The sequence below is a fragment of the Lampetra planeri genome, chromosome 28 (assembly GCF_965212315.1).
Source record: "Lampetra planeri chromosome 28, kcLamPlan1.2.h2, whole genome shotgun sequence".
Lineage (NCBI taxonomy): Eukaryota > Metazoa > Chordata > Hyperoartia > Petromyzontiformes > Petromyzontidae > Lampetra > Lampetra planeri.
The window spans coordinates 8,201,700-8,225,544 of record NC_136134.1 but is presented as its reverse complement, the minus strand read 5'-3'; the positions used below and the strand labels follow the sequence as shown (position 1 = coordinate 8,225,544).

The 23,845-nt window shown below is 50.4% G+C and overlaps 1 protein-coding gene across 4 annotated transcripts in view; it reads left to right on the top strand.

Annotated features, from left to right (window-relative positions):
• MECOM (MDS1 and EVI1 complex locus) overlaps positions 1-23,845 on the top strand; it is a 318,166-nt gene that overhangs the window by 266,462 nt on the left and 27,859 nt on the right. Inside the window, exons 4-9 of one of the 4 annotated variants that reach the window (XM_078607787.1) lie at positions 4,609-4,773; positions 12,744-12,873; positions 15,314-15,617; positions 16,543-16,690; positions 20,494-20,647; positions 21,064-22,972. In XM_078607787.1, coding sequence (XP_078463913.1) covers positions 4,609-4,773; positions 12,744-12,873; positions 15,314-15,617; positions 16,543-16,690; positions 20,494-20,647; positions 21,064-22,972 — 2,810 coding nt within the window. Of the gene's footprint in view, positions 1-4,608; positions 4,774-12,743; positions 12,874-15,313; positions 15,618-16,542; positions 16,697-20,493; positions 20,648-21,063; positions 22,988-23,845 lie in introns of all 4 variants that reach the window. The other 3 variants (XM_078607785.1, XM_078607786.1, XM_078607784.1) reach the window with 3 other exon arrangements.

The following is a 23,845-nucleotide window of genomic DNA, read 5'->3' as shown; positions in this document are numbered from 1 at the left end:
TATATGTGTGTAATGTATTATATAGTGACACACGCGCAAGAGGAACTAAAGCCACTTAAAATGTGTTTTACATTAGTTGGTGATTACGGGAGTAACGGAATTGCAACATAAATGTAGTTGTTTTTATATATACTGCATCTCACACCAACCTACTACGTAAAGAGCATTTAGAAAATATGTGTACATGTATACATACCCTGACGATGATTATATTATTTGTTTTATAATCAGGCTTGCGAGGTGCGGTGATGTAATTCCGTTACCGTCCAATTATAAACCGTTATGCAATAAAACGGGCTGATCCGTGTGCAGATACCCCACTTAAATAGGCAGAATAAATTACGTATAGCGAATTCAAATGTTTATTTCAAAGGCTGTACACGTCTCCCACCACCCGTCTCAATACACACATTAAATATTTTAACTCTATCCCCCCCCCCCCACCCGAAAGATACGGGATACATCGCTTTTCACAATATTCACTCGGGTGTCTACGAGGTGGAAGTCGGGACGGGTCATGAGAAACCAACGGGGTATCTATAAATGGATCACTTTGTAATATGCATAAGCATATATATACACACACGCGCGCGCGCGCATGCACCAAAGTGGTCGGGAATTTTTTTTCACAACGGAAGGCAAATTGTAATTGTGTTCGTTGTTGTTTTTTTGTGTTACTGAGCATATGGCGTGTGTTAAAGTTTGTAAATAAATAAAAGCATTGCAAACCACATGTCAAAAATAGGTCAAAACCTCTCAACGAATATTGTTTAGTCAACTGCTGTGTGTTACGCCAGTACATCATCTTAAAAAAATCCGCACGTGAAAAATCTACTGCTCGATAATTAGATAGGATAATTAGATGGGGTAATTAATGGATGTTTTATGTTTAAAGTGTCTCGTTCTAAAGTAACATTTCACTGACAACGTGTGTGCTGGATTTTATATAGCACACATAGAGTAACACTGTCATCGTTTTAAATTAGTCTAGATTATCACGCGCATGCGAAACCAACCTCTAACTGCCACATATAAAGATTAAGCAGAACAACGAATTATACCAAATTAATTACGCTCACCAGATTTGTCATGAATTTTGCTTCTTAACAGAAAAATAAATATACACGTAATTGCTATATATAGGAAACTGATATAAATATCACTCTAATGACACACACACACACACGTCTCGTTCTTGTGTATCTTTTGAAATGATCCCGTCTTGTACAAGGAGCGCTCTTACCAACAACATCCGGCAACTCCGCTGCAATCATTGAACAAGCCCCGACTGACCTTTGCCGATGAGCCCCAACAAAGTCGAATATAAACAAGCTCGATGTTCTTATCATAAGCATGCAGCGTGTAGATTTGTTTCATCTCATGCAATGATGTGCACAATTTCGACCCTTTGCCAGTCCACCGCTTGATTTGGCAAAGGGTCGACATCGTTTTCCCACTTGGTGTCGGAGGTGGTCGTTCGGCCATACTTCACCACGCTAGTCGGCACGGGTAAGGTGATGGTGGTGGCCCAGAAAAATTGTTTCAGATATCACCCGTCACCGATCTTAGCTTGGCACGGGAATCAATCGAACTCGGTTCACAGCACAGCGTCTGAACCACTGTGCCACCACTCTCCCTCCCCCCTTAATGTAGTCAAGCACCCCCCCCCTTCGTTTAGCACGGCTTGCTTACGTACGGTGCGACAGAAGTTCAACATACGTATTAAGAACTCATTAACACGCTCACTCCACAGAAGCACGACAAACTGAGTAAATACACAGCGCCTGATTTAATCAAGCACAGCCCTGAAGAATTGTCCCGAACTCGTTTTTTTGGCACGCAACCACATCGCCTAATTTTGTCCTCATGTTACTTATATTTCATGCTCATAGGATGATATGAGTATAGGATTCCATAATATAGGACTTGTTATGCATGCGTGTTTATTTTATGTACTGTATCCGATATTGGTAGTGCCTTAGGCCGATAATTCCAACTCCAAGCCAGCAGATTTTGCAGCGTTCTGCAATATATCGAGTGGGAAATTAAACCTCTGTGTACATATATATACTGCACTGTAAACACTTTATATATGCTTACAATCTCGCAAGGCGCAAGCGATCGGCTTTGCTTTTAGTCCGAACGCATGCACCCGATTGTGTTGTTGTTGTTGTTGGGTAACGAGCTAGCTAACCGCTGGTTATTACAAAGCGTTATTACAACTTGGCTCGAGAAATGTGGGCTAATGTAATGATTCCAACCTCTCCCTCCCTCCCTCCGCCCCCCCCAAAAAAAACAAAGAACATTGGGGAGCGGGTAGAAATATTGTTACATTGTATAGGAGAAATGTCTTCTTGAACGGGAACACGTGGACACATTGTAACGTGCGGGTCTCAAAGTACGGCTCCGACTGTAGTAAAAACAAAAACGATTATTGTGGCGTAAGTAATGAGTTAGTAACTTGCGTGTTGAAGCCTTTAAAATGTATAACTATTCCACATAGCCTGTTTAAGGCCAGACGGGGGGGAAATCTTTGTCTTCGTTATAGATTGTCATCACACGCATCACCCACGAGCAATCCACTGCTGGATGATTGCCGCTCTTAGCTGTGTAGATTTCATTCGTAGCAAATGTAGACTGTATATATATAGAATTTTAATGAGTTTGTTAACTGTATTCGGTATTATGTGTTTTTTTTTTACAATTTACCAAGTATAAATGTAAACATATTTCAACAATTACACTATTAATGCTATGACTATAATTGGTCATGTTTGTATATATGTAGCAGTACAACAGCAACGCTTCTCAGGCTATAGCGTTGTTTGCGAGCTCCTATTAAGGTCGATACGAAACACCACCGATATCACTGGGCCACAACACACTCCCTGCCGCCTTTGTCTCACCAGTGCTGATACGTAAGCCTGGCGCACCCGGTACTCAGTTAAGGCTGAGTCGACCTAGGAGCATTAGAGAGTCAACGAGCAAATTCTAACGCCACCGTGATTAGCCTCGGGTGAGGAATGAAACTCGTAGCGTACGTGGAAAGCGGATAAACGCCGCGTTTTCCGAATTATAAGATCCGTCTTATAAATGAGAAAAATGTCTTATAATCCGGAATATAAGACGCGACTTATAATCCGGGTTAACGTTGACGTCGAAATAACTTTGACATCGGACACAGAACAAGTTGGTGGGGTGTGGGATGGGTGCGTCTTACTTTCCGGAGCACACGCTACGCACGGAACCCCAGTGCAGTATCTTTAACACGACAACACAAATACGTGAATCAGCTGATCAAACAGCTGAAACGCGCCCTTTAATATCGCCCGCCAGATCGCTGTTGCAGAGGGCAGCAGCAGCAGCAGCAGCTTCAACGTAACGCAGTGCTACCGTGCAAGTCTCTTATAACAACTGTTGTGTTTGTCGTTTCCTGTTTGAGCGAGTACTTAATCAAAAAAACACCCCGACAGGAGTATGGTTGGCCATCGCGAGCTGCCGTATTTTTATTGTATTGCACCGCTTCACGCAACCGATACGGGTTCCTGGTTAAGACGTGCGTTTTGATGCATGTTCGTGGCGTAAACGTGCAAAAAAAAGTAATGTCCACTCATGGATTCCTCTAAGCTGTGCTGTTGAGGACTTCGGCCTAAGCAGACTTAGACCCAAGTCCTCCCCGTCACCACCTTTTCTCAAGTTATTACAATTTTTGCTCAATTAAAGAAATGTATAAACTCGCGTCTATCACTAAAGTCAAGCGCCGTTTGTTGCTGGTCGTTTGGCGTTTTGAGCCAGTGCTGGCAATTTATATTTATACTACATATCGATTTATATTTACCATACACTCATTCTTTATTAAAAATTCAAATGTTCACAACGTCGTATGTTCTATGCACGCCTCTTAGCGTACGCAGTCACACAATGCGTAGCCTCTACCCCCCTTCCACTGCTGGATGTTATTAACGGCAGTGGCCGGGGATCGAACTCAGGTCGCTGGCTGAGTTGCAAGTGCAGTGCCGCTAGCCATTTGTGCCTCCGCTCCGCACCCAGCCAGTCGGTCATATGAGTGCAACGTAGCTAAAGCCCTTTGCTAAATCCACTGCTGGATGAAGGCCTGTAACAGCTCGTGTTAAAAGGGGACTGTTTTTTTTATTGCTTTGCGTCATTGTGGGTTGAATAGGAGGGGAGGGGGTGGTGGTGTGGGTAGGAGGAGGATCGGTGTGAAGAAGTCACCCAATGACATCAACGCCCGTGACTGCCAATTCGAACTTTGTGTCTACGAGTTCAGCACGCGGTTGCGCTCAACCACAGCGACACCGCTCCCCCCTTGTTGTGTGGCCGACAACGGCTTCTCAAAGTCATCCCAACCGCGAGACACGCGCTCGGCGCCTCGGTCGCTTGCCCACTGCGCGCTCTGGGGGTGAGCCGGACTTGCGGTGCAAGGAAGCCGTCTTCGCCGCTGGTCGATTCGGTCACGAAAGTAACGGGGGAGGGAGGAGGGGAGGGAGAGAAAAACACAGCGCAACAATAATAATCCCTCCCACATCTCTCTCCTCTCTCTCTCCCTCCTCCACCACCACCACCACGTCTCTCTCGCGTGCCACACAGCTACTGGACGGGCCGTCTGGCGTGTGCGGGAAGGACGGCTCCTCGGCGGGAGAGCCGTGCAGAGGCTCGGCATTGGACAGCGAAGAGCGCAGCTGGCTCAAATACGTGAGGCTCGCCGCGTCCACACGGCGGCCCAACTTGGCAGCGGTGGAGATTGATCAGAAGGTAAAAGAAACATCACACACACACACAACTCTACTACCGTATTCTCACGATTGGACGATGCACCTTTTTCCTTCCAAACACACACACACACCGTTCCCGTTGTGTGTGTGTGTTTTTTTAAAGCAAACGTTGTTTGAGATGCGTCCTATCAACGTCTTAACCGCGTACAGGAGGATATCTACGTGGCCAGATGTGTGTAACTTGACGCGCGCTCGTTGTTTTTGGAGGTTGTGGTGGTGGGATCGAGAGGGGGGGGGGGGGTGTTACTTTACGTGGTGTCGTGTTATTCTGAGATTACGGTAGTGAATGCACTCACTCCTGCCAGCGTCTTCACCCCCCCCCCCCACACACTACCCTCTACCCCACGACTTCAACCCAACGATTCGATCATTATTTTATGTGCTATGATTAAGGGCTATTGCCCGAAACGTCGCGTGTTATATAGCTGTCACTTTTAAAGCGGCGTTATTGACTCAACGTGCCGAGCTTTTCTCGATTTTAATGATCGCGATGCAAAGTAAGCGATTCGATTCGACATTGATTCACGTCGGCGTGAATTGTAGCGACGTAGCGGCCTCTAGCGGCTGCAAGCGTTAAGTGAATCAACTGCACGTGAATGCGAGTGGGGGGGGGGGGGTATTAAAAAGTAATCGATGTTATTTTTATGCGGTTCGATTTATTTATGGTTGAATAGTTGTACACAGCTTATCCCCATGTAACCGACATCTACTATCGAGATACAGCATACAGCGTACATTTTAGTTTGGCAACATCATAGATAATGACTGGTGATATTGCACAGAACCACAGATTAAACAAAACTTTACGATGGTTAATAATACAAATTGCAGTAGTAAACATAATTATCCGTACATCTGTTTTAATCGTTATGTGACTAATACTGCACTGAGCGGTGTGGGGTGGTGTTTATAATAATAGCGACTTTATATATACTTATTTTTTTGTAGAACGTTTTATGAAACTATTTTTTGAATAAGATAACCTTAGTATAATTTAAAGATTTGACTAGATAATACGCTGTGACCGAACGTGGATGTATGTTTCTCGTTCACACAACATTGCAATGGTGAAGCATGTCGTTTGAATGTTCGTTAATGCGGCGCTTAACAGCTTGAGACATTTGCAAAGTATTACAAATGGCACATTTACATATATACGTGGTTCTAAATCGGATTGCCTTGCCGTTTGTATGCGCGCCTTTGTGTCTAGGGGGTTAACAACGTACGTGTCAACGCCTCTACAGCCCCGGCGTGTGGAGGCGATTTGTGCCTGTGTGAACACGCGTGTGCAAACAGTATACATTGCAGAACGTGTAATGTGCCGTCGTGTATTACTGTTTGTATCAACACGTGTATATGTATATATGATGTACATATTTGGCATTTTCAACGTTGTTTTGACGCTCGTGTAAGTCTGTGGACAAACATCGGCGCTTTGAACTATTTGCCCCATGTAACCTGAACACGCACACACACGCACGCTGACAAAACGTACAGACAAGCACCCCGGATAGCCGCTCCAATTCACTGCTTGCGGTTCACCCATCGGATTTATGCCCACAAAAAGTTAATATTTCAATATACAACGAATGGAGCATTAAAACCAAAAAGTGACAGTTTGGTAGGGTATGGTTTTTCTTTTCGAATGTGACCGAGGACTACAAAGGGTGGTGGTGATGATGATGATGATGGTGGTGGGGTGGAGAAGCAAGCAGTTAAAATAGGGTAACGAAAAAAAATAACAAAAAATATATTTTGGCAGTTTCTTGGCGAGAGGTCGTGAATTGCAATTACCGGTTTCGGTGTGTGTCGTTCGGGATCGCGTGAGACGCGGGCGCGATATTCTAATTGGCGTCTCTTTCACTTCTCCGGTTCAACAGAGACACGGCAAAAACGCGCGTGTCCATTTTCACGCGGCGTCATCGTCGTTAATTCGATGTCAATTCTTGAAATTATTCGCCTTTCTGTTCTAACAAACCCGACGTGAAGCTATCGCAGGAGAGACACGCGAAACAACATGGGGCGAAACCGCTGGAGTATTTCGGCGACTTTGTGTGTGTGTGTGTGTCGTGTTTTACAAGGGGGAAGCGATAGAAAGATTTAGATTTGATCGCACATTAAACGAGTCTGAACAGCGCGAAGCGTACGCGTGCCAACACATTCGTTAGGCAAAAGGCAGCGGGACCACGCGTGCGATGACCGGCTGCGCGTTAGACGCGACTCGTGTTGAATGCGTGCAGAGTGTTAGTAACCCGTTCTCGTGTGGCGAAGCCGTACACATAACACGTGCGCTGGCTTGCAACGTGCGCTGCGTTCACGCGGTTTTTTGTTATCTTTTACGCATTAAAACAAGACGCGAAGCAGCAAGTTGTGGTCGATTTTCAAACATGCGGACAAAACGTTCGCTTTGTAGGGGAACCTGCAATGAGCTAGATTCTTATACCGTGTATATGTTTCGTATCATGCGTAGCCGGTATATATTGGAAGTACAGGCGCTAAATGTACGCGCGCAAATTCGCTCGCAAAACGTACGCCAATGCGCGTTTTGTAAACCCTATTCACGGAACTGCTGTTTGAGTCGAGTTTGTTGTCCTTCCGCCCACGGCATCTCCAGATTAGCGCGGTTGCCCGCGGGCTACTACTGCGGCGCGAAACAAGTCGCAACGTACACGCGCGCACACACGCCAGACGCGCGTTATCCTGCGCTAAATCAGCTCGAGGTATACGGCTCATCGCGAGAGAGGAAGAGCGGAAGGGAGGACTCGAGTCAGCGGTTCTTGATGAGACAACGGCCACCACCACCTACCCCCTACCCCCCTCTCTCCCCACGCCTCCTTCCCTTGTGGGCGAGCGGTCTTTAATAAACATGCTACCGAATGAACTCCGTTCGGGATTTCGACGCGGCACAGGAATTGGTGTGCCGGTAACACTTTAATCAACGCAGCCAATCCCCCCCCTCCCCACCCCTACCTTTTTAAATCCTTTATATTAAGTTCACTTGCTTGCTTGCTTGCGCTCTTACGACCGTGAAAATCTTTCGGTCGTTTTTTAACCCACTTCCCGTGATCCAATCGAGCTGACATTTTGCACACAGGCTCGTTGTGCGTGACAATTAATTTTCGTGAATTTTTTTTCCAAATATTTACACTTTTTAGGAAAAAAAATATTATATTTAATTACCAATTGCTTAATGGTGGCAGGCAATCATCTGACCCATAGGTGGCAGCCATCTCAAGCCAGAGGACGAGAGGACTCTAGCCGCCACGCATATAAAGGATTTATAGTGAAAAACTTTGTTTTTACGGGTTAATTTTTCGTGGTTACTCCGCAGAGCCAGTTGTTACCGGCCCGCGCTGAAAGCGGCCAGTCAAGGTACAACTCGCGAAGGGAGCGTTCAGCGAGAGAGGGTGCGCGCGCGCGCGCGTGCGTGTATTCGGTGTTGCGCCAGGCGTCTCTCTCTCTCTCTTTCTTTCTTCTTCTAAAGCTCTCAAGCGCGATTAATGTTATTATTGTTGTGTTAAGCCATTAGCCCTTCGCTGCACGCCGGGCTGGTTTGAGCCAATTTCCGTTCCCCCTCTCGCCCCAATAGTATCCCCCCCTCCCGCTATGCCCCCCCCCGCTTTGCCCCGGCCCCCCCCCCCCCCCGCTGTGCCACCCCCCTGCTGTGCCCCCCCCCCCCCGCTGTGCCCAAATGCCCCCCATGCCCCCATCTTATCAGAGACTCGTAGAGTGCACGAAGGCACAACACCCAAGCCATGTCGATCTGTCGTGGTCGTCGTCAGACTGTCACGCAAACACGACGGAGCGTCTTAGACATGCAGACACGCTTTAAGAGTACTGTAGTTGGACTTTGCGTGGTGGTGGCGGCTGGGGGGGGGGTTGGTTACATTTGCGCGTTCACGTTCACCTATGCAGCCCAGCTATACCTGAGTTCGATTCCGGGGCCACGGCTAACATCACAGAGGAGTATTTAACGGAACCGGTCATTATCGACCATCCCCCCTCCCCACACCTTTCTTCACCAACCCACACTAAACCACCAGAGTGGTGAAGTATGGTCAAAGAAACCCTCGCGACCGACAAATAGATACGGCTTGGGGAGGCCTAGACCAGAGTTGGATTCGCTAAGAGCCGTGGCTTATTATCACTCATGCCATACGTTTGTTGATAATAATACTATCCTCACAAAAGTCACGTCTACCTTGACAAACAGTGTCTCAGTTGGCTCTAATCTGGCTTTAAATACTTGTAAAGGTTAACTATCTACTGCACAGAATCCATAATAATCACGTCCGTTTGAATAAGCTTAGCTTATAACAGGGACCTTGACAAACACATGCAGAGGTAATTATTCTAACATTGTACTGATAAACAACAATAGCAATTCGCACATTTGCGTATGAATTCGAAGCGGGATCAGAGTGAAACATTGTTGCACAAAGGTAAGATGTTCCAGGCGTATGGTGCACACTCTGGGACTTAATTTCTCACCCCATATATTTTCTGGAATGCCGGTAGGCCGGCTTGGAGTAGCGATCATCGGCGTACACTAGACTACAAGGCAAGCCTATCCATGAGAATCTTATACAATAATGCTCCCATATATCCGTCTAATCCCATGAACATGTTTTAAACAGAAGCCGCTCCGCGTAGCAGTGACATCGAGGACCCGACGCAGCCTCTTCCTCCCGATCCTCATCTCCTCTGACCCTTTAGTCCCATTTCTCCGCTCCTTCTCCACCCCTTTCCTCTCATTTCCCATTCCCTCCTCCTCTTCTTCCTCCCTTCCCTTTCCCGTTCCTGGTTCTTTCCCTATGCGTTCTATATCCTTGACTCTGCTCGCCTTCCTGTGTTTTACCATGGGTACAACAAGAGTTGCCGGTAAACAATATTTTTACAAATCTAATTTGGACTTGTCTACGCAAACATGTTCATATTATATCCCTGGCAAACACGCACGTCCTTTGGAAGTAACCATCCGTCCGTCCGTTCATACCCTCCCTCCCCTCTCCCCGGCAATGGTATATCCACTGCTGGATAGGGTCCTCCTTGCTTCCTGTGTGCTGTGGCTACGAGTCACGTGCCAGCTCTCCATGTCTTACCAGCAAGCCCGACAATATCAAGGGGGGGGGGAAACAAAACCGAAGCTCTCATTACAAATCATACTTGTTACACGTTTTTGTTTTGTTTGAAGCATCTGAAAGTTAATGGACAACGTTGAATCCTATCCATTAGGAGCGCAGGTTAAATCCTACGTGTTTCAACGACCCCATTAAAACGAAGGATTCCAAAAGCTGAGTCGAGCATTGGAAACTCCAGCGGTACACATTGTGGTGCCCTTAACAATGAGTGAACCAATTTGGTAAAAAAAACCACTTTCCCCATTACTTATTTCGTGGTTGACTTCCTTTCAATTTGTGCGGTTTCACAAAGTAATTTCTTGAACAAATATCCGAGGCGCTCCGAAAGAGTAAAAACATAGAAACAAATATTACTGCTTTCATGTTGGAAGTGACGAGATAGGAAACCAACGATTTGTAAAGAGGGCTCCGACGCAGCCTGTGGTTGAAGAGTACCAAAGGCAAAGTCTTGCACAGGAAATATCTACAAATTAATCCAAAGGGGACACTGTGGCCACTCGAGCACAATCCGCGTCTGGAAACTCGGAACTTTTTTTCGCGTGAAAAATGCTTCTTTTGTTACTTTTCTCCGACGCAGTCATTTATTTCGGGAGGGGAGGGAGGGAGGTATTTTATGGTGTGGGTTTTTTTTATATGGCGAGCGCTGTACGATCAAGAGACTCTCTCTCTCTCTGAACCGGTGCTCGCTATGACTGATGAGCCGGTACAAAAAGGGTTCTTTCGGAAGAAATGTGCGGAGCGCGTGGCAATGGTGACACCTAGTGGGGGATGGTGTCCTCCAGGGCACCAAGGGGCGCTCTCTCTCGCGGTAAAAAGCCACAGTGTTACATTCCGGTAGATGTCCTTCATGTATTCTAGTCACTCAGTCTGGTTCGACGGTAATCTGTGAAATTGCAGTCAAGTCTTAATCGGGTCTCTTCTTGTTGAGTGATTCAGTTCTGGTCAGCCAAAGTAGGAAAACATTAACTCAAACACTCAGACCATTTTGGTGTGGTCTTGGAATTCCCCCCCAGCCAAATCGATGGACTTGGGTAAATAATGTTTATATACTCTACACACACTAGCTAATTGCCAGATGTGGTCCTTCCTCAGGGCACTTCGCAGCTTCTGATAACGTGAGCTAACTATCTCAGTCCGCGTCTGTCATACGGACTCGGTTAGTTTCGCATCAACAGTCAGGCCGCGCTTCGGTGCTTGCGACGAGTTGCCCACGGGCGCGGGCCAATCGTCGGACTCGACTGAGAGTAAAAGCAAAAAAAAATAAAAAATTGTCGACAAATAATTTCGCCATTAAAGTTTCGCGAGCAATAATTATTAACCGCGGTGAAAAGCCAGTGGGCAGTCGGCCCCGTAAAACCAAGTCAGGCACACGGGGAGGGGGGAAAAGAGAGTGCTGTGAGTGTCAGCAAACGGGGCCGATTTTTCTTTTTCCCCATAATGGCCGTCGGGGCCTCTTTCAAGGAATAATTTCTGGCCAATGCTACCTCGGGGGGGAGGTGGGGGTGGGTTAAAAGTAGCAGAGCTTTGTTGATTGTAATTTTTGGAGAGAGTTGCGCCGGCCCAAAACGAGTCGGGTTTGGCAACTTGGAAATTAATCAAAACACCAAAAAGTTATTTGAGCAATGGTTCACGCGGCGGCGGAGAGCGAGAGAGAGAGAGATGCATTGGCATTGATTTGCGAAAACAGCCGCTCGCTGCGTGGAAGCATCTGCGCGTGTTGATTCTACGGTTAAGACACGAAGCGCATGCTACGTGCTACGATTGTGCGTGCCGTGATGATGCGTATCTGCGACGGGTGCTTTGGTTGGTATACGTTGCGATGACGCGTGCCGTTATGTACATCGTCTGTGCTGCACGACAAACGCGCTTTCGGATGTCAAGTGCAGGGAGACGCGACGCACGCATTAAGTCCGTATGCTCGCCGTAGTTACAGCGATGTGCGTTGTGATAGCGTGTGTTGTGATGGAGTGCGTTATACCGTTGTCTGTTGTGTGAACAGCACACACATGTGCAGGTACACACAAAGACAACGATCTCCCGTATAGCCTTAACAGACTGTTGGGGCAAGTGCTGTTAGTGAGCACCTATGAAAGCCGGAATAACACAGGATGGAATGGGTGGCCAACACCACTCCCGGCCGCCTTTGTCTCCCCAGTGGCGATGTTTACACACTGCACCAGGTAGTCATTTGAGGCTGAGTCGACCTAGGGGCGGCCCAGGACCGCTTGAGATAACCTTCACTTGGTGTTGGTCGTGAGCGGGAATCGAACTCTGGTCGCCAGGTTTCTTGGTGCAGCGCGCTAAGGGCTACACTACCACTCCAGGTACACACACACACAAGTACTGCAAAATTAAGTGCGTACGCTCGCTACAATCGCTCACTTAAGTATGTATAACTTCTTTCGCATCGTATGTAGCCAACCGTGCTAATCGGAGGTGCTCACGATCGGAACTCGGGTATGAAGACGCGCGTCAAGTCACCGCCGCTACCAGCCGCTCTCGACGTTGGCGCCTCTCTCTCTCTCCCTCTCGGGCGACGGCGGAACAGACGCCCCCCATCTCTGCCACGATAAATCAGCGCCCCCCCCCCCCACCGCCCACCTCGCAGGCAGCGGCGGTGGCAGCAGCAGGCGTGGCGAAGGTGTCGGGGCCGAGGGAGCAACGCAACCGCATTAATAACGACGCAGATTGCCGCCGGCCGGCCGTCGGGCCGCCCCCCGCCCGGTAATAACTCGGGGACCTCCGACCCTCCCGTCGCGTAAATGACGCGCGGTGTTTGCGGTGGCCGCCGCCGTGTGTGCCCGTGCAGGTTTACTACAAGGCGATCAGGGACATCGAGGCTGGCGAGGAGCTGCTGCTGTGCATGCAGGAGGAAGGCGTAGAGCATCAGGCAATGGCACCCAGCACCGAGCCCCTGTCCCAGGGTGGGATTTCTGATGGTACCCGCTTTTACCCTCGCGCGCTCGTAACTTCCCATGCACCGCAAACTCACCACCACGGCCGCCGCCGCCCCTCCGATCGTTCACCAACGCCACCGCTGCGGGTCCCCATGTTGCACCGTGGTCACGGCACCTCCCCCGATCTTCCCACCGCAACCGCCGCCGCCTTCGCCACCAATTTCCCACGTTCATCTTCCCCGTGATATTTCCCAGATCGCTTTGTATCTCCGGGAGAGGTGGGAACCAGGGGTGCAACTATGGGGTGGGGTGTGGGGGGGGGGGGGCGGTGGGGTGGTGGCACGTGGCAGCATTATGCGACACAAAGGGGGCCCCCCGAATCAACGGATAAAACAAGTGAACAAATGTGAACAAAATTCATTTAAAAAAAAAATGTGTTCACGAAAAATTACCCGAGGTCTTCCGTGGACCAAGCGCGATTCACGCATCTGTGGCTCTCGTCGTATCAATAGAGCAGAATAAAGTTGCGCGATCCGCCGCCTTTGAGGAAATCGTAGACTGATGGGGCCGGCGTGAAAGCAAGACGCACGATAAGTTAACCGCGAGCATTGCGCCTTTCAATGTCTTTCATTAATACGGTCGCCGTGCGACTGCCTCCCTCTAAACCCAATGCACTGTGCAGCTAAAGTCCTACACAGTTATAGCGTACGGGTTAAAACATCCGTAGCCATTTCAGTAAAAGTGATTCGGGAGAAAGGAGTGGGGGTGGGGGGGGGGGCCCACAGCGCTATCTTGCATACCACCCCCGTTGAAATAGGCAGTTGCACCTCTGGTGGGAACTCCACACCTCCACCCATCTCCGCTGACGCCCACCTGGGGCATCTGGGTCAGGCCGTCTAATTCAGTTTGAGGGGGTGGGATCCCCAATTTGTGTGGGCGGCACGCCTTCCCAGCGACCGCACCCCCCCCGCCCGCTCCCGTCGCGTGCGCGTAGGTGTGGGCGCGTCTCAGTCTCACGTGCCATGCGACCATTGTGTATTCCGCGAGCCCCAGGCCGTGCGAGAGCCAGCGGAGAGAGAGGCAGGAATTGAAAAAACCCGTGGGTGTATCCCCGATTGTGCTGGCAAGCCGTGTGGCCAATGGTGGAGGGGGGGCCGCGTCGGTCAGTCGGGACAACATCATGGGGCCAAGGTGAACGCGACAATGTGGCGACGAGGTGGAGGTCCGCCACCATTGTGCGAAAAGGGCAACGCGTTATCAGATTTAGGGACGCAGCAACGGAGCGGCCAGCCAGACCGTCGGTCATTAAAACGAGAGCAGAACGTGCAGCGTGGGACCGGCCCTGTGGGAAATGGCCGCTGTAACTTCTAGGTTTTGAAATGTTATGGGAGGGCGGCGTATCACCGAGCAGCCCATCGTGAGCAGGAGGAAATATTTTGGACCAATTGGAGATGAAGAGTCAATTCTAGATTGGAAGCTTTCGTGACTGCAAGGATTCATATTCTTTTATATTCGTTTCGGAGGCAACACAAGCTTCCACCTGAAGACGGAAGCTTGTGTTGCCTCCGAAACGTCGTGATTTTTATTTTATTTTACTTTTATTAATTTTAATTTTTTTACCTACGTGACTTTACCGAAAAAACCTAAGAATATGAAGAGTCAAGTTGGGGGGGGTCACAAATGTGAGGGCAGCAATGCAATGGCACAGAACTGTGGGCATCTCCTAAATTGCACCTTAACAACCACGTGTTTCTAAAGGCTTACAAACAAACACATGTTAAGCGCTTTGAGGCATTTCGGGAATTGCGCTGTAGAAAATGTGAGTTTATTATTAGTATTATATTATTACCTCTTACAAGACGTCCAATCACTGTAGAAGATATCCATTTGCCAGCAGTGGCATGAGATAATTATTTACAGTGCTGCACCTGAACCTTTTATAGCACAGAAATACGTGGATTCAAATATCAAGAACAAAGGTTTACAGATATGAACATTAACATAAAACGTTAAGTTCCAGGTAACACAAAGTAATGTTAACGCATTTAATAGTAGAACTTCTTTCGCACCATACTTCGCCTACCATGCTAACCATAAGTAGCCAAGCGTGCTAAAAACTAGTCTTGAATTTTCCTCATCATCTTTGTCGTAATCCTAACAGATATCATCATTATCATCATGGCTCAAGCAAAGACTACCCTATGAGATTGGTACAAACTCATCTCTTTCTCCCTCCACCAACATCAACTCACTAAAGTCCAGCCATGGAACGTGTGACCCAAGGGACATCCACAATGCACCAATCCCCCAACCAGATTGAGCACAGTCGGTACGCCGCTCACGCAAAGTTCGTTGCGTTGGCGCTTTAGAAAAAGCAAAAGAGGGCAACGACAAAAAATTTCCAACGCGCTCAAGCACCGCGCTACGGCCGACGACGATCGAGCTTAACCTAGGACTCCCGCTTTGCCCCGGCGCGTGGCAGACGAGCACCAGCTGCGCTGCGGCAACTGCAAGGAGCTGTGCCCGTCCGACACGATCCTCAAGCAACACCAGCAGTTCGGCTGCATCCTGGGCTGCGGCGGCGGCGGCGGCAGCTCGGCAAGCGACAGCAGCGACGGCCTGGCCTCCGCCGGCCTCGCGGGCGGAACGCCGCCTGCGTCCGCGTACCCCGCGCTTCACGACGACTACCGCATCGCCGCCGCCGCCGCCGCGGCCGAACGCTCGGCTAACGAGGGCCCCCTGCACGAGTGCAAGGAGTGCGAACGCATCTACCCCAACGCGTACCTGTGAGCACGCACGCGCTCACTCGCGCACTCGCGCAAATAGGCACGTGACTCGTAGACGCAGCCGTAGCGAGACGATATGATGGATGTGGTGTGCCGGGTGTGGAAATATTTTACGGGTGGAAGACCCTGGGCCAGATCCAGCTGAAATTAAGCCGCTGTGCGATTACAGCGTACCCAATGGGCGTCAAATCACCGTTCCAAATTGACCATTGCCACTCAACCAGTCTGATCCAAGGCAATCTGGATAGCCGGGGCCTTTTTGCAAATGTAATCGATTTTCAGCGGAGATGCAATGTGGTCTTGGTCTCAGTGCCAGGCTCCCTTGCCACCAGAAAAGTGGTTATTTACACAATCGATTCGAAAAAAATAGTTGCCAGTCATTTGTAAACATGCTGGGACAATCAGTCCTCATACGCTTGAGAACCCGGTTTAAAACACGGCAGGCTGAAACCCATATTCAAACCCAGAATATCTCAGCAGTGCTGGCTCGTGAACTGCCTGGCCAACTGGATGAGGGTGGCACGGTGGCGAGATGTTAACTACCTTGCCTGGTATACAGGAGGTCATGGGTTCGATCCTGACCCTGACCCCTGTATATTTGGAGTTTGCGTGTTCTCCCCGTGATCGCGTGGATTTTTGTCCGGGTTTTCCCTATACATTTAGAATCAATGTGCATTCAGAGTTTTTGGCTGCTATAAATGTCCACTTGATAAGCCACTTTGTTGAGCTATCATTTGTGGCCAGGTCACTTCTAAAAAAGAGTGTATATAGCTTGAAAAAAATAATTGTTTAGTTTTTATAGCTTAGTTTAGAATTCGGATTAACCCAGCAGCCAGCGCAATCCCGCAGCGGTGCGGCAACGTTTTTATCGCTTCGGCTCATGGCGGGTTTTTTTTTTCTCCTGTCGGCGGCCCCCCCGTCCCAGGCTGGAGCAGCACATGCAGATGCACACGGAGGAGCGGGAGTACAAGTGCGATCAGTGTCCCAAGGCGTTCAACTGGAAGTCGAACCTCATCAGGCACCAGATGTCGCACGATATCAACAAGCGCTACGAATGCGAAAACTGTGACAAGGTAGTGGTGAGTTTTCATTTTGTTTTTCGTTCTAACAGCAACCGAGCCGGAACTGTCCCCAATTGTCCGAATGCGTGAATTAAAAACGATTGCCAGACCCGAACTATTGCAAGCGAGCTTGAAGGCTTTCTTCAGGCGAGTCCTGCTTGACGATGTACGATGCTGTCATCACCACAACATGTTTAGTGTCCCATTAACGGACTGCTGGTGTTGGCGCACTCCGCGTATAAAACTCGCCGAATCCCAAGATCGCTTCCCGACCACGGCTAACATCAATGGCAAGTGACAGCTGAACTGGTCCTGGCCCGCCCCGTTTCACCAACCGGCGTGGTGAAGTACAGTCAAAACAACCCCCACGACCCAGCATGGCCTTAACCCACGAGTAGACTGACAAAAGCTGCAAATCATTATTATTATTATTCCTTTCTCCTTAAATGGATCGTCAAATGTCGAGTTGCCGTGGTGTGAACAGCGAGCATCTTCACACACGCCAACACAAAAGGCGGTGGAATGGAGGGCCGACAGTTGAAGAGGGCTCTTGACCTTTTGCACCTGCTCGATGGACCACAGCTTCGGTCGTGACCCCGAGATGAACCACCGCTCCCCCCTCTCACCCCCTTTCCCCCGCCCTACCGACCCCAACTCCGCCTCCTCCGTGCGCCGCTCGCAAACGACGCTCCGCGTCCGAACGCGTCTTGCTCTTCGCGACGCTGCGACGCGCATCAAAGTGCAGGAAGCCGCGCGGCGCAAGTTGACCGCCTAAATAAGCCCAGCGTCACATTGCACGAATGTAACCATCGCTCGTTTTTAATATGCGGAACTCCACAGCGGACATTATTGCAATGAAACATTTTGTAATCATCGCGGTAATGTGAGGCAATTAGTCACTTGGTACAGACTGTTTACTGCGGTGAAGTTTAACAATGTATGGCGCCCTCTTCCTTCTCCGCCAGCTGTGTTAAAATCAAAATATTTTATTATTTCAAAACTGAGAGTTGGTCCACTTTCGCCAGCATATTAAATGCAGTAAAATAAAACGCACATCCACGTCGTTCCTTATTATTATTTTCATCCCCAAGTGCATTGTGGGAATTTATAATTCCGTTGAAATGAAATTGAACCCAGGAATTGCATAACTTATGTTAATCAAGACATTTTTGTTTTTCAAATTTATTTCTTATCAGGCCCCATTGTATGCAAAGTGCTGTCTCCATCTCTTATTCACTCTACAACATGGGATCTCCTTTTCCTTTCTTGTTCATTCTATCTCTGGCCTCCATGTGTGATGTGAAGAAGGCCCATTGCCCGAAACGTCACCTATTATATACCTTTTCATTTTAAGGCCATCGTGTTATTGACGAATTGTTGAATTTTTTGTTTTTAATTCTACTTGTGCACCACTTGCCAATGCAGCAGCGTCACCAAATAATCTACTCTATTATTATTCGTTTGTGATTTCGTTCATCTCACAGCGGTGGCGAGATGTTTACTCCCTTCGCCTTTTATGCAGGAGGTCATGGGTTTGATCCCGACCCTGATACCTGCATATTTGGAATTTTGCGTATCTCTCTCCGTGGTCACGTGGATTTTTCTCCGGGTCCTCTGTTTTTTTCCTCCAAGTTTAGAATCAACATGTATTGATCATATTTTGGCCGCTATAAATTTCCACGTGTGGTCGCCTCTGAAAAAAGCGCTCGATAGCACAGGTGGGCCTTTCCTGGGAGATTTTTTTTTTATAATTATAAATAGTACTCCACTGTGAGCTGGGTGCCCACTCTGCATCGAGTCAGAACACGGAGGAGAGTGGCGAGATTAATAACGACGATGACAGGACGAGTCGCTCGCTGCTCGCCCGGTGAAGAGCGTGAGAACGCTTTCGCTCGAGGGGCCCGGGCAGACTCGCTCCTTAGTCACGGCTGGTTTCGGGCTCGAGGGGGACACATGATGGCCATGGTGTGGGGAGGGACGCCCGCAGCTGTCAAATGAAATAAATAAAACGGCCACTCGAGAAAGTACTCGAAGCTTTGAATTTTTTTTTTTCGCTATTCGACGACTCGCGGCTGTTTGAAAAGGTTCAACCCCCCGCCCTCCTCCTCCACTCCCCCTGTCCCACTCTGTCGGAGGAGATGAATGAAGTACAAATAATAATAGCGGCGGTAGCAAGGGACGTCGATACATATTTGATTTCACTACATTAATCAGCTGGCGACAGTGGTCCCACTTATGCGAACTGAAATTAAAACACTCTTTTGATTTCAGCCCAGCTGGTGCAGGATACGGCACGTGTGCACTGCACCGTTGATTTTTCCCGATCGCGGCAAACAAACACGCGCGCACGCGTCTGCAGCGATGAAAAACTGCCTCTCGTTACCGCGATGATTGCGAAAGAAATGTTTCATTGCAAGTGTAATAGAGTGTGTAAAAATGTGTGATGAATGGTGTTCCAAGCTAATGTTCGAGGAGTATTTGTAAGTCATGTACTTGTACTATTGATATAATGATAGCAATTATAAAGCGTCTTGGCTATCCACTTTTGAATTAAGACCTCCCCAATGGCATGACATCATGGGGGGTTTTGACCATACTTCACCACTTTAGTAAATGTGGGTTGGTGAAGTAGAGGGGGGGGAAAGGGGGGAATATGATTTCCTCCCACAGGTCAAATACTCATCAGTTGAATTGGCCAACAACCCAATGTGGCAGGACCCTCCTGACAGAGAGTCTTGAGACTCGGTGAGGCATTCCTCGATAAACAATGCAAATTATTATGATTGCGATGTCCAGGGATATTATAACACTTGTGCACTTTCCTACTGCAGAAGTTTTACGCAGTTGGGCCGTAGATCTCTCGCGCGTGTTTTCGCGTTGTGCCGTGTGTTGTTCGGCACAATGTCCGACGTTTTGCTGCACGTGCTGGAAGCTTCTTCAGGAACTGGATGCAGCAGCTCACGTTCTTCCTTGATTAATATAAGCTTCTGGCTGATGCCAATGGCGTTGCTTTGCTTTGTCACTTCCAAATACAATCTCACTGCTTCCATAGCCTTAGTCAATTCTCTGTTCAATTATATTTCCCCATACAGTGACTTCCCCAAATTTCACAAATCTCCGTAGCACAAATACAGGGTGCTTCAAATGTTTCGTTAACTCTTCTGAGAATTTGCACCAATACCGATAGTCCCATGTAAGTGTTAGCATTTTTTTTAAACACCCTGTATATCTGTGACTGCCATCAGAGTGTGCAATGCACGGATGACAACCAAACCAGTTAATTCTTGAACTGGATCCCAGGGAAGCAGAGAGTAAAGATGACCATGGAAGGAATTCGAGGGTTGACTGGTAGCAAAGAAAAAACGATGACCAAAGTCCCTTCTTCACAGCACATTTGTCCCGTCTCATTTTCTTACAAATGCTTCCGTTTCTGCGCCACAACTGTGCAATGCTCCATTTATATACAAAAAAGAAAACTCACTTTGAAGACGCGCAATTTGCTTAGACGTCGCCCGTTACATATTGTAACTTTCGGGGCAAATGTGTAACGACGTTTGTATTCCGCGTTGCACAACGCGGGCTCGACGCGGGAGGAACTGCGCTTTTGCAAACAAAGCATTGTGGTCAGGAAGGAGGGGCGACGCTGCACTGCACCCCACGAGACGGCCCGGGCACGGGTGGGCACGGACCCAAGCGCAGAGCTGTCGCCGTCAACAACAAACATCGCCGACGAATAACAAACGAAAACTCTCGCCCGCTGAAGGCTTTGGTAACTTTTGAAACTGTATTTCTCCCCCCCCCCCCACCACCGCCAGGTTTTCACGGACCCCAGCAACCTGCAGCGCCACATCCGCTCGCAGCACGTGGGGGCGCGCGCGCACGCCTGCCCCGAGTGCGGCAAGACGTTCGCCACCTCGTCCGGCCTCAAGCAGCACAAGCACATCCACAGCAGCGTCAAGCCTTTCACGTGTAAGCCTCACCACCGCGGCAAGCAAACGGCGACGGCCGCGGCATTCCGCGTTCACGCGGATTGTCGCCGCGGCGTATTCTTCTTGTTGGTATTGTTCTTGCTGAGCACGGCCGTTAAACGCACCGAGGCCGATGCATTTCAGTTTTGTCTTGCAAAGTCGCTCGGCGCCAAGGTGGTGCTCACAGATTTTAGATTTCATTTTTTGTCAACAGGAAGGGCCCAATGAGCCCGCTGGGCTCTATTTTCAGAGCTGTGCATGCTGCAAGAGCCAGGCGAAAAATAAAAAGGCGGGGAGCAACAAGTACGCACTTTCATTTAATTTCACCGCTATCTGGGGGCCAGCCGCTCATCCCTGTGCTTTCGCTCTGCTCCCCCCCCCCCCGCCCGCCGACCCCGTCTCTCTCCCCCCGTGCAGGCGAAGTTTGCCACAAGTCCTACACGCAGTTCTCGAACCTGTGCCGGCACAAGCGCATGCACGCCGACTGCCGCACGCAGATCAAGTGCAAGGACTGCGGGCAGCTCTTTAGCACCACCTCGTCGCTCAATAAGCACCGGCGCTTCTGCGAGGGGAAGAATCACTTCGCCATGTCGGCCGCCGCCGCCGCGGCCGCCGCCGCCGCCATCTTCCCGCAGGGTTCGTCGCTCGGCCCGTCCCTCGACAAGGCCGCGTCGGCCATGCTCAGGAACCACGGCGTGTCGCCCTCCCTCAACAGCTACTTCGGGCCTAGCCGCCACCACCACCACCACCACCACTCGGGGCTGCCGGGCTTCCCGGGCGCTGGCAGCATGCAGCCGAGCTTCTCGCTGGCGCAGAGCTTCGCCGGCCTCTTCCCGTCGCCCCTCTACGCCCGGCCGCCCATGCTCCCGCCGACGGGCGCCATGATGCAGGCGCAGGCAGGCGGCGACGCGGCCAAGCTGGCGGCGCCCGTGGCGCACGCCATGCTCCACCCGGGCGCGGCCGCCTCGGCGGCGGGGCTGTCGATGGCACCCTCGCACCACCACCACCGCAGCGGCGTGTCGTCCGCTCTGCTCGCGGCCCCCGTACGCCCGCAGCACGCTCGCTCCGAGGAGCGCGGCGGCGGCGACGGCGGCGGCGGCGTCGGCAGGACGGAGAGGTCCCCCGGCGAGAAGCTCAACGACAAGGGCAGCGAGGTGTCGGACGGCTCCGACCTAGAGGCCACCAGCACGCCCATGGGCAGCGACGACCTGGAGACGAGCACCGGCTCGGAGGCGGACAGCGACAGCGACAAGGAGAAGACCAAGAGGAAGAACCCCGTGAATGGCGCGCAGGGCTCCAAGCAGGGGGACTCGCACGCCCTCACCAATGGCGGCGGCGGGGGCGGCGCCGGCAGCTCGGCGGCGGCCAGAATGCCGCAGAACAATCACCTGGCGTTCTTGCCGCCGCCGGCGGACGACAACAATGGGTCCGACTCGACCAACGACTCGATCAAGGCGATCGCTTCGATAGCGGAGAAGTACTTCGGCCCCGGGTTCATGGGCATGCCGGAGAAGCAGCTCCGAGCCTTCCCCTACACGCCCATGTTCTCGTTCCCCTTCGTGTCGCCGCTGCCGCATCCCGTGTTCCCCATTTCCGAGCCCAAGGCGGCCGCCGCCGTCGCCCCCGCCGCCGCCCCTCCTCCGCCCGCCGTCGTCGTCAAGACGGAGCCCAAGTCGCCGTCCCCCACCGAGAAGGCGCACGGCAAGAGCGCGCCGCCGGAGGCCGATGCCGGCTCGCCCTTCGACCTGAGCGTGGCGGCCAAGCGCAAGGAAGAGGCCAGGCAGCCGCCTACGCCGGCCTCGAAGTCGGCGCCGGCGCGGCCCCCCGCCGCACACCAGCGGGACGACCAGCCGCTCGACCTCAGCACCGGCGGACGGACGAGGGGAGCGCAGGGGGGCTGCTGCCTGCCCCCGCACCCGATGCTCCCGCACTCGGCGGCCGCTGCGGCCGCGGCCGTGGCCTCCTCCTCGTCGTCTTCCTCCTCGTCGGAGGTGGCCAGGAAGAGCCTCAACCACATGTTCGGAGGCGGCAAGCAAAAGCTGCCGAGCGACGCGCCCAAAGTCGGGCACGCGCCCGGTCACGTGCGCCACCAGCGGTCGCAGCACCATCACCACCACCAGCAGCAGCACCATCATCAGCAGCAGCAGCACCATCATCATCACCAGCAGCAGCAGCAGCACCATCATCACCAGCAGCAGCAGCAACAACAGCAGCATCAGCAGCAGCTACAACAGCAGCATCATCAGCAGCAGCAGCAGCAGATGCATCAGCGTTCGTCAATTCCCTTTGCTCATCTCAACCCCTTCTTTCTTGACCCTATATACAGGTGCGGCCTACTGAGGTGTGTGTATAATCTCGCAAAATAAGAACCTACCTACCCACCTGCACACTCGCACACCCTCCTCCCTCACCTGCTCACCCATCAAACCCACCCACAAACCCAACTACTGACCTACCTGCCTACCTCTGTGGAGTACACGCAACTCTTCTTTGCAGAGGTTTACATCTGGCCGACAATATTTGCGAATGAATCCATGTTCGTGTGTAATATATTGATATGCTAGTGCGTACACAGGCCGATCCATTTGTAGATACGCCGCGAATATAATTTGTAAGAAACGCCACAAGATACGGAGCCATCCCTTTAGCAATATTAAAATCAGCCGTTGGGTAGACTTGAAAGTGGCATTTGAATCAGTGCAAATGAATTACCTTGTCCATCATAGTTTTTTATGGGTTAGATCGCGTAAATATAAATGTGTCGTTAAACCCACCACCACCACCCGACACAGCCAATTAGTAAGGTTTGTTACGTTAACAGAACATGCCAATGCATAACTAGTACAGCACACCGGTACGTTGGAGAGTAAACCCGCAACATTTACAATCGGAGTACGACGTTTCGCCAGTGATTACAACTGGCTGTCGCCAGACAAACTTTACCAATTGGCTGTGTCGGGTGGTGGCGGGTTTAGCGACACATTAATATATTTATTGGCCGTCCATAAATGACGTCACGCACCTGGGGGGGGGGGTCAGACATTTGTGACGATGTGTGACGAGGGGGGGGGGGGTTTGATAAATCTAACGTCACATCAAAATGGGCAACTTTAAATAAATATAGACAACACGTTCTACTTAATCAAATAGACTTTTTAATAAATGTTTTCTGACCCCGTGTGACGAAGGGGGGGGGGGG